Here is an 11,192-nt window from a genome sequence, read left to right as displayed (position 1 = left end):
TTAGCGTTTAATGCCTTAAATCAGATAGGTCTTACATAATCTACCGCAAAAACTCACCAGCTCCTTTGTAGGCACCATTTGTGTGACTATGAAGCTAAAGAGCAGAGCTTGGTGCCTCTCACGTCTAATGTATGGGGACCAACATGTCCTGGACTCAGCTCAAAATCATGACTATAACTTGTATTATTGTAAAATGAAAATCATGACTATAACTTGTATTATTGTAAAATGAAAGACCCAAACGAGCTTACTCAAAACAGGCTGACTAACCCAAAACCAAATCAAATGATTCATCATCCATTCATCCTTATACTGACTCACCCAAGCCAAATGCAATCTGAACTATCTATCATATACCTCAAGTCTTTTTAACATCCATGCACGTAATGTGAATTGTAAAACCTGTCAGGTGCAAACTAGTGGAAGTGGAACTACTATTCTAAATCTTTTTCTTCCATGGTCTAGTTGTGTAGGGGTCTGGTTTGATCTTGTTCCCTTATTCATTCGGATTCTACTCAGTCGGCCAGTTCTCAAAGATGCACCGATTCTCCTAATTTTCACAGTCTACTTGCACCAGAGTTGCAGAGATGTCTACTTTCAGAATATTAGGTCACTTTTTTTATGTTAAGATTAATTGTAATACTAGTACTTTTCTAGCAGGTAAAAGAATTTTGAATAGTGACATAATTATACCAAATAATCTCAACAAACAATAATGGTGAATAGATTTATGTTTAATGCAGCTGAAAGTTCATAACCTAAAGGTAACAGATTTCGATAAATTTAAATAGCTCTAAGCAGAGGGTTTCTGTGCAATTGTATTAAATCTCATAATTCTTAGATAGTCAATAGGCTTGTTGATGCCCTTTGACACAACTTGAAAATCCAACCAGACAATTAAAAATTCATTGAACATCACCGCAAAATTTGGCAAATCTCAACTAGAACAGCAAGAGCCCAGACGACTTCGGTTTGAATCTGCACCATCTTTGGTTAGGCTTACTCGATTAACCGACAACTCAGCCTTGTATGAATCTGAATTTAATAGTTTCCTGCTGATATTGTTGTAGATTTCTTTGATTGCTATCTCAAATGCCGTTCTGACATTAGTTGAATCCAGAGCTGACGTCTCTATAAAAAATAATCCTTCAGACTCGGCAACACTTTTGGCTTCATCCACACTCACTTCTCGAATATTTTCTAAATCACACTTGTTACCAACCAATAATCTTGCCACTGCAGTATCACAATGAGCTGCAAGAAAAGTAAACCAATAATAATTCAGTTAAACATCACGTAAAAGCATAAGATCCATTTCCTCTTACTACAGAAAATGCTTGATGTCTCATCTTTGGATAGTCGGTTCCATACTTATATCTCAATCAAATCTTCTAAAACTCAAGTGAGTGTACTATAAAAGACTTAAGTCCCACAATCCAACACAAAGGAAAGGGGCACCAGCAAATCAGTTTTACAGGAAGCTAAGCATATGTCAACTCAAAGAAATTAAGTCACAAAGTGACTATCTCATACAAAGAAACAAGGCATAAAGACAAGAATTTCAAAAGGGTTAGCATAAGCAATAGGCAAAGGAAGTGAAATCTCCTGGTTCTATTGTTTCAACAAGCCAAGTGAAGAAGATTACATGACAAAATCCATTTTCTATGCATGACGAATTTCCTTTCAAAAGCTTCTTAAAAAAACTTAATTATCCCAACCTTCAAAATATGTAGTATAGGTAAGCAGAGAGTGAAATATACATCTATATGTGAGGATTTCCAAACAAGATACCGAGTTTGTAAAATTCTAACTACAACTAGTTGAATTATAGAGGTACAAATTGCAACTTCTTGATTTGTTACAGTCAATTGCTCTTCTGTTGCTTAGCACCTTGTCGTCAGAATGTCATAATACAATCCACTCGTCTCTAAAATAGAGGGAAGAGAGTAGCCATGTAGCATGGTGGTTGTACAATAGAAATTGTAACTCAACGTCATGGCAGACAGACTAATTCAGGAGGTTGGAGACTCAGAGTTGAAAATGATTTCACTGTTGTAAATGTTCGTGAGGAAGTGAGGACTGTACTTATACTTAGACAATTTGGCATAGTGTATTAGTCAACAAAAAAAAAATCTTCTTCCTTCGTTAAATATTAATTGCAACAAAGGGGTATTTTTTGTGAGATATAAAATATTCCTTTGTTGCAACTAATATTTACCGAAGTATAATTATTGTAATTTCATAGGCAACATCACCCCAAAAGACAATAATACCAATTTCTGACCAAGACACCTTTTTTGCTGTTTTAAGACACCTAATACTTCATATATTTGAACAGGGTTGGTATAGAGGTTATACTAACATACTTATCTAGAAATCACATATGACACTCAAACACCTAAATTCAGAATAACTCCAATGTAGCACACTATGCTACATAAAATCAGATAAGCTTTTACTAATAAACAAATTCTTAACTTCCAAGGACACAAAATCCGGTACAATAACCACAGCATCTTACATGCACAAATTATACTAACAACATTGAATCAAGGAAACAAACAAAAACCCAAATTTCCATTTTTAGCAACTTTTAACATCCAATTTAGAAAAGGAAAAGCATAATTCCATCACTCCAAAATTCAATTATTAACGAAAGCATGAAATGAACAAGAAATCAACAAACTTAAGACTCAATGCCTAATTCATCAAATGGGTCTAGAGCACTAGGCTACACCATCAATGTAGGAGAGTCTGGACCACATACAAGCACCACACACAAGGTCCGTCCTAAAACCAATTGGTAATACGAGGAGTAAGTCGAGTACAAACAATTAAATAAATCAAAACAAAACAATTTAAAAGATAAACATTACACAAACCCAATTGACAAAAAGAAGCAAAACAAGTAACAAGCTTTAAAAAAATTAAAAGGAAGCAAGATAAGTGGGGCATACTATTGAGTTCATCAAGCCAACGACTAACACTCTCAAAAGTAGTTTTGCGGCTGATATCATACACAACAAGAGCACCAACAGCACCTCTATAATAAGCAGAAGTAACAGCTCTAAATCTTTCTTGACCAGCAGTATCCCAGATCTGAGCTTTTACTTCTTTCCCATTAATTTCAACACAAACCGTCTGAAATTCAACCCCAATTGTTGCTTTTGTGTTATGATCAAATTCATTTCTTGCAAATCTTGATAGTAAATTAGATTTTCCAACTGCTGAATCCCCAATTACTACTATTTTGAATAGGTATTCTTCCCCTGTTCCTTCTTCTTCTTCCCCCATTTGATTGATTGACAGAGATTGGAGAAAAGGGTGTGTTGGGATTTGAGGGAATTGAAGGAGAAGAAAAGGGGGGAAAAGGGAGGAGGGTTTTAGCTTTGGAGTGAGGCAAAGTGGTGGCAGAGAAGACTGCGCGATTAGCGGGTAGAAGTAGTGAATGTTAGAGTGTAAGGCTTAGACAATAATCAAAGGGGATAGGTATGGTCATATGGCCACAACTTTGTGTCCTAATTCTTGCATTAGACTAGGGAGCAAAGGGGGACATTGGGACGTGGGGGTGGCTCTTATGATTAAATTATAATCGAATACGACGTATCTTATATGGTTGACTAATGTGGTTGATTAAATTACAGCTGAAGATGTTACGGAGTATAAGGCTAGTTGGTGGCACAATGTGAACAATTGTGTATAAAAACATGGCATGTCACATTGTCACGGTACGAGCATGGCATTATGTGGCTAGATGTGGTAAAACGTGTTAAAATAAGTTAAGATTGACTTAGGTAAAGCAAACACGATATGACACTTCATGTCATGGGCTTAGGTCACGTTTGGATAGTACTTTAGAAGATTTTGGCATGACATGTAGGTTCCATGAGATCAATTATGAATTAGGCCTAGTCAGGCGAAGGCATACAAGCTCAACACGAAGACACGTTTCAACATAGCCCACAACTATCTTTGTGTGTGGATTGGAAAGTAACTAAAGGGATGGAAATAAGTGGATTTCAATCTGATTTTGAACCAACAGATATTTCCTTTAATAATGAAGTATGTATGTATATATTTTTTTTCCCTCTTACCAATCAAAGAGGATTTCTCAAGTAGATGGTGGAAGAGCCAAAACAAATAACGCCTACCCCCATTATGTTAAATCTCTAACCCTACAAAGAGTGGCTTAAAGTCAAAAACCATTAAATTTGGGATGACACTCTTGTTCAAGCCTTCAAGGTGTTTACTTGATTTTGTCTTTTTCTTATTTATTTATTACATATTTTTATATTTTATTTTATTTTATTGTAATTTTATTTTTTATTTTTTATGTGAATAAAGATCTCTTTTATTTTACCTAAGCTAAAACTCGAGATCAAAGATTAGTTGGGTAGTCATTACAAATCAAGTATCATGATTATACATTAAACACTATCATATATTTATATACTTGTACGGAGTAGGTATTATTGTATAATAGTAGTATCCATCTTTTGAATCAAAGAGAACTTTTTTTAACTTTAGTCCATGTACAATAGACAAAAATAAAAAAAAATATAACTTATTTAAATATGTATATTTACAATGTTTATACATTGTATTTATTTTAATTATTATTCTGACTTCACTTTTAGATGCACATGTATAAAATGATTAACATCTTCGTCCAAACCCTATACATATCCATTTGACCATTTCAAAACAATCTAGATTTTTGGCTACCTTAATCTTCTAGACTATATATTGAATAATAAATACTTCAGGAATTAGAAAAAATCATAATTGTCTTAGTCGTTGTGGTGGTCAACTTAAATATAATATCAGTCGCCAACACTTTTTAAAGATATCCTAATATGTTGATTGTTAGCTTGTTAGTTGTTATCATAATGTTATGTATTGTAATGTTAATTTAAGCTTCCATTTTCAACAAATTTAGAATATTCTTTCAGTCACAATAAAATAGATCAAAATTTGCGTCTGAATTGATGTGACTAATTACGTAACCCTTCTTATTATCTAGTTAGGCTGCAATCAATTAATGCATGTATTATAAACTTAAAATGTATATGGTTCTATATTTATCCGCAATTAATTAAATTGGTTTATTAATCAAGTAGGTCTAATGGACTAATGGTAAAGAGCGGGTTTCGTGTATATTGTTACTTTAATTTTGGGGTTGCAAGTTCGAATCCCCTCTTCCTCATTTCGGTCATTTACTCATTTGTGTAATGTCTTTGTCTTTTTGGTGTTTAGAGAGCCAAAAGGCGGGGTGAGAATCGATCCCAAGATCTTTTGGAAACGGGAGGGAAGCTTTAACCACTTGATCTATCCCACACTCTCTGTGTAATGCCTTTGTGACTAAATAAATGAAATTGGTTTCACAGCTATTGTTTTCTGATACATAAATACATTGATGCAATATTAGCAATTCAATAACATTATTAGTCAACCTTTTGATTTGGTTAAAATTTTAATTGGTCAGCTACATGCTTTATATAGTACGTACTAGCATTTCCATTAATAAGTGGGCAATATGTATTACCAGAATTGCATCCAATGTGGACTGCATTACTTACATTTTTAAATAGTATTTCGTACATTATTATATTAGGAAGCTAAGGTGTGTGTTTTGACGTTAGACAACATTAATTTTTGCTAAAATATGAAATATAACGATCATAATAAGTTTGAATAGTTATTATGAGGTTACATCTATAAGCTTAAGTTTGTTGGTGTAAAAAAAAAACTCGTTAAAGGAATTAAAATACGAATTTGTACAAATGTACAAAAATTTACAAAGTCACAAAGGACTGCAAATTAAAGTGGTTAATATTTGTTTACGTATTACTACATTACGATTTGTCTTTGTCTCTTTGAGGAATATAACATTATAACCAATCAAGAATCAAATCACATATAAATTGAAACGTCGACACGTCGTAATATTGCTAAATCTTTTTTTTTTTTTTTTTTTTTTTTTTTTTTCTTTTTCCAACTTAAGTTTAAGATAAATAATATTGAATCCAAAATCCAGTTGCCTTAAAGTTAGGGGTTTTCCCTAACATTATAGGATATTCTAGTTCAATGTCAAGAATGTCTGCTGCAATTTACCCCCACATACATCACCAATAAGCTAGCTACCCTCTACTCCTCTACTATATAAACACACCAATTTTGCAAGAAACTATCCAAATTACAAACTAACCAAATTACTAAACATTATTATAACATGGCTTCATTTTTCCATATAGTTGTGTTACTTTTATTGTCAATCACATATTCTTCAGCTGATAATCCCACAGAATACTGCAATCCAAACACTGTCATAAGCAGTAGTAGCCAAATATCAGCTAACATAGACCACTTGTTAGCTGATATAGTCACCAAATTCCTGCAAGGTGCCACCTTTGTCGAGGCCTCGTATGGCAACAACAAGGACACAATCTACGGCCTAGCTCAATGCAGGGGTGATTTAAGTTCAAAGGACTGTTTGGACTGCATCCAAGACGCAGCCAAACAGGTCCGAAAACTCTGTCCTACCCAATCTGATGCCCGAATTTGGTATGACTATTGCTTCCTAAGGCATAGTCAAGATAAATTCTTTGGTAATGTAGATACCTTTCCAGGCATATTATATAAAAACACAGAAAATGTAACAAATCCTGTTATGTTCAACAAAGAGTTAGGGAACATATTCGATAAGATTGATTCAAAGGCGGTCAAGCCTTCGAGTGGAGGGCTAGGGAAAGATCAGAAGAAGTTGACAAATTTTGAGACCTTATATGCTTTGGTTCAGTGCACAAGGGACTTATCTCCTCTGTCTTGTGGACAATGTTTGGCTCAAGCAATTCAGAATTTTGAGGGATTCTGCAGTAATAGTATTGGTTGCAGAGTTTTGTATAGTAGTTGTTATGTTAGATATGAACTCTACCCCTTTTTCTTTCCTTTAGAAGGTCAAAATTCTAAAAATAAGGGTCATTATACAAGGAAATTAGTCCCTAATCATCATTAAGGTGCCCCTAAATGTTACAGTAGTACTGTGGAATAATTACAGAAGGAAATAAGCAGACAATAAAAATGGTTTTTTTTTTTTTTTTTTTTAATAAATTGTGATTGAATTGAAAGTAATTAAGGGTTTTTCAGGCTATACAAGATGTGTTATGTATAATGTATTGATTATTGAATTATAATAATAAAATTTCCTTTGGTTGAATTTTTGTGTATCGAATTATGATAGAAGTCAAACATTGTCACGAGGAATCTTCTTACATTTGTATTATTGTGAATTTAAAATTTATGACATTATATATCATTATTTTGTAATATACTTCGATTTCATAATATTATTGCAACGTGAAGAGAGTGCACAATTTATTTTAAGAAAATAGGTATTAGATGGGAGATCGAGGACCACAAACATATGTAATTCATCCTAAAAGAAAATCAGTTAGGGTATATTGATTTGCACCATGCATGTAGATGCAAAATTTCTCTTTTGATTTAATTTGTTAGATTAAAGTTGTCTCATTTCCTTTGTACTTATATATGGTTAACTTATGTAGTACGGAGTATATATATTTCGATTTACGTACTTTATTTCCTACCTTACCTACTAAAAGAGTAAAAGACAAAACTACTCATCAATTCAATACAAGTCTTACAAAAACTAAGAGTTAAATTTAATCATATATAGTGTGAATATTAAATTACAGGATATGGTACAGGGAGGATGTGTTAGCATTTAACAATTTATTCAAAATTTGGATGACAATCTATTTGAAGTTGTGGATCATCCACTAAATAATGTATCTATTCAAAATTAAAATATTTTTTCACCATATTCACGGCCTTGCCGAAATTCGGTGCTCGGTCACATGTTGCAGAGGCGTAGCCACATTTGAAGCACATGAGTTCAATAAAACACATCCACTTATTATGAATATAATAATTTAAAACATATTCAACTTTGACTAATTTAAATTTGAGCCGAGTCATCAATTACTATTCAATCACTTGTCTATCTTCTAGACCATTTGATTAAAATAATTGAGAATCATTGGACATTGAAAGGGAGATGCATGTCATATCTTAATCGGTGTGGTCAACCTTTAGACTTAACAAACACTTTAATTATAATATTCTTAAGTCTAAACTATTGATTGTTAGACTGTTACTCCGTATTATATTGTAATGTATAGCCTCCATTTTCAACAAAAAGTAAATCTTCTTCCAATCACAAATTCACATTAAAATAAATCAACATTTGGGTACAATTTGAAGTGGCTAATTACGTAGCTCTTTTAAATAGATGGCTGCTTATTTCATGGTTATTGTTTCTATCTAGATGTTACACCATAATACAATGGTGCAAAATCATTCGTGAACATCTTAAATTTGGTAAAATTCAATTGGCCAACTCCATGTTTTATATTATACCAGCATTATTTGTAATGTAGGCGCCGTTAATAAGTGGGCAATTAGGCCATTTACCCATATTGATCGCATCCGATGTGGACTGCATCACTTATATTTTTTATCCTTTTCTTTTTTAATTACATCATCTCCTCTTGTATTACCTCCAATTTTTAATTTTAGTTGCAAGTTTGGAATATTTTATATCTCACAAATAATAATCTAAAGTTGCAACTAAAAAAAATCGAAGGTGGTAAATTTAGTATTTTTATGAATAATCAACTCCAGTTGACTTTTTTTATTTTTTGAATAATCATTTTTCGAATAATCAACTCCTTGTACTTTTTTTATTTTTGAATAATCATCTCCTTGTACTTAGCTTCTAAACATTCCTATCAATATTAGTATTCAAACAATGTTTGGTTAATTATGAAAAATAATAGATCTAGTGAAAAAATTGGGAATAAAAAGGCCGAATTCTAGAGTCACGCCCAACTAGTTCTAGGTGGAGTCGCACAACACAAATGACGAACATTTACTTGAAAAAAAAAGAACATTTACTAGAAAAAGTTAACATTTATTTCTAAACATTGTAATATATAAAAATGAACATACGTAATATAAGAGTAAAAGAGACTATGAAACTAAATTTAAAAAAAAAAAAAGATTGTACATCTAGTATTATATGTATTATAATTGAACATTTTAGTTGTAAATGAAAATGAACATATAATGTTATTGCTTATTCATCAACATATTTTTAAACTTCAAGTGAAATACTTGATTTGTTCAATCCTCTTGAATGGATATCTCGCAATTCGCTAAACTATATGATTTAATACCAATTAAAAAAAAAAACTATATGTTTTTTTTTTTAATAATGAACAAATTAAAATGCTATTGTCTATCATTATTAATACTAATGTAAAATTAATTGAACATCCTTTACTATAAAAACGAACATTTAATACAATTGAACAAACACAAAAATTTGTATTAATTAAAAAAGAAAATGAACATTTATTCTATTAGAATGAATATTATACGACATAAACATTTAACTTATAAGAATGAACATTATACGACATGAAAATGATTTTTTTTATAAGAATAAACATCATACGACATGAAAATGATCGTTGGATTATTGTAAAATACAATATTAATGTAAAACATGTTCAATTAAAAAATGTTCATATTATTATAGGTAATTAAATGTTCATTTTGATAGCGACTTCATAACTACGTAGCTGGGCTCGACCTCAGCTATTAACGATTATTTATATAACGAGACAAATACGAGTATACAGGTATGTGTACATTATATAAGAGTATGTACGTGTTGGAATTGTAACTAATAACTTGTACGTCAAGAATGTCTGCTACCATATACCCCACATCCAACACCAATACCTTACTAACCTTTACTATATAAACCCACCAATGTTTCAAGAAATTAACCAAATTAATTACTTCAATTCAATTCATACAAATCATTAGAGAATTATCATCATATGGCTTCTTTTTTCCATATAGTTGTGTTACTATTATTGTCCCTCACATATTCCTTAGCTGAAAATTCTCAACTAGGAGAATATTGCAACAAAAAAACCATCATAAGCAGTAGCAGCCAAGTATCAGCCAACATAGACCATTTGTTAGCTGATATAGTCACCAAATCTCTTCAAGGTGCCACCTTTGTCGAGGCCTCGTATGGCAATGGCAAGGACACTGTCTACGGCCTGGCTCAATGCCGAGGTGATGTAGACTCAAAGGACTGTATGGAGTGCATCCAAGATGCAGCCAAACAAGTCCGAAAACTCTGCCCTAACCAATCTGATGCCCGAATTTGGTATGACTATTGCTTCTTAAGGCATAGCCAAAATAAATTTTTTGGTAATGTGGATTTATCATATGGAATATTATATAAAAACATAGCTAATGTCACAAATCCTGATGTTTTCAATCAAGAGTTGGGAAATATGTTCGATAGGATTGATTCAAAGGCGGTTAAGCCTTCGAGTGGAGGGCTTGGGAAAGATCATAAAAAAGTGACTGATTTTGAGACCTTATACGCCTTGGTCCAGTGCACAAGAGACTTGTCTCCTATGTCTTGTGCTCAATGTTTGGCTCAAGCCATTCGAAATTTCGAAGGTTATTGCAGTAATAGTAAGGGATGCAGGGTGTTGTATAGCAATTGTTATGTTAGATATGAGCTCTACCCCTTTTTCTTTCCTTTAGAGGGTCAGTTTCCAAATAACAAGGGTCATTCTCTAGGAAAATCTGTCACTATACATCATTAAGGTGCCCTAAAAGACTAGTAATAAGGCATTAAAAAGTTTGCTAAGTTGTTATTTGAAAGTTACTAGTTAAAGTTACATAAGATGTGCTACGAATCTACGATACAGCAAAAGTTGTAATATGTGCATGGATTATGCATGTGCTATTGTGCTTACTCCTTTCTAATTAAAGTTTAATACAAGTGCATTTTATATGGTAGAACAATGATGCAAAAGTGCAAATGGGAAGATTTCAATTTTATGTCTTAGATTCCATTGCATAATTATTCCATCGCATATTAAGTACTCACTCTGTCCCTTATTTTTTAGTCCATAGAGGTAATGTTACTTCATTAATTTTTTATGGGAAAAAATGATGAGATCAGATAAAAATGGTGGGGTTAATGGGATGGTTTAAGAGTAAAGGTGTGGTTGCATTACTTGCATATGCCAAAAATAGAATGAGGTAAGATTAAAAGAACAGACTAAAAATTTGGC

General features: G+C 32.4%; 1 protein-coding gene and 2 pseudogenes across 1 annotated transcript; 2 read left to right on the top strand and 1 right to left on the bottom strand.

Annotated features, from left to right (window-relative positions):
- Positions 1-702: 702 nt before the first annotated feature.
- Positions 703-3,506, bottom strand: LOC145570291 (ras-related protein RABA5e-like). The gene is made up of 2 exons (XM_081629328.1): positions 2,958-3,506; positions 703-1,254 (listed from the first exon to the last, which is right to left on the bottom strand). Exons 1-2 carry the CDS (start codon positions 3,292-3,294, stop codon positions 938-940), a joined length of 654 nt encoding a protein of 217 aa, XP_081485454.1. The 5' UTR covers positions 3,295-3,506; the 3' UTR covers positions 703-937.
- A 2,660-nt stretch (positions 3,507-6,166) lies between these two features.
- LOC145571917 (cysteine-rich repeat secretory protein 55 pseudogene) lies at positions 6,167-7,216 on the top strand (annotated as a pseudogene).
- A 2,672-nt stretch (positions 7,217-9,888) lies between these two features.
- LOC145571916 (cysteine-rich repeat secretory protein 55 pseudogene) lies at positions 9,889-10,825 on the top strand (annotated as a pseudogene).
- The last annotated feature ends 367 nt before the right edge of the window (positions 10,826-11,192 follow it).

Source organism: Chenopodium album, chromosome 12 (genome assembly GCF_948465745.1).
Source record: "Chenopodium album chromosome 12, dcCheAlbu1.1, whole genome shotgun sequence".
NCBI lineage: Eukaryota > Viridiplantae > Streptophyta > Magnoliopsida > Caryophyllales > Amaranthaceae > Chenopodium > Chenopodium album.
Note: the sequence above shows the minus strand (reverse complement) of the source record. Positions and strands in the feature narration are given on the sequence as shown.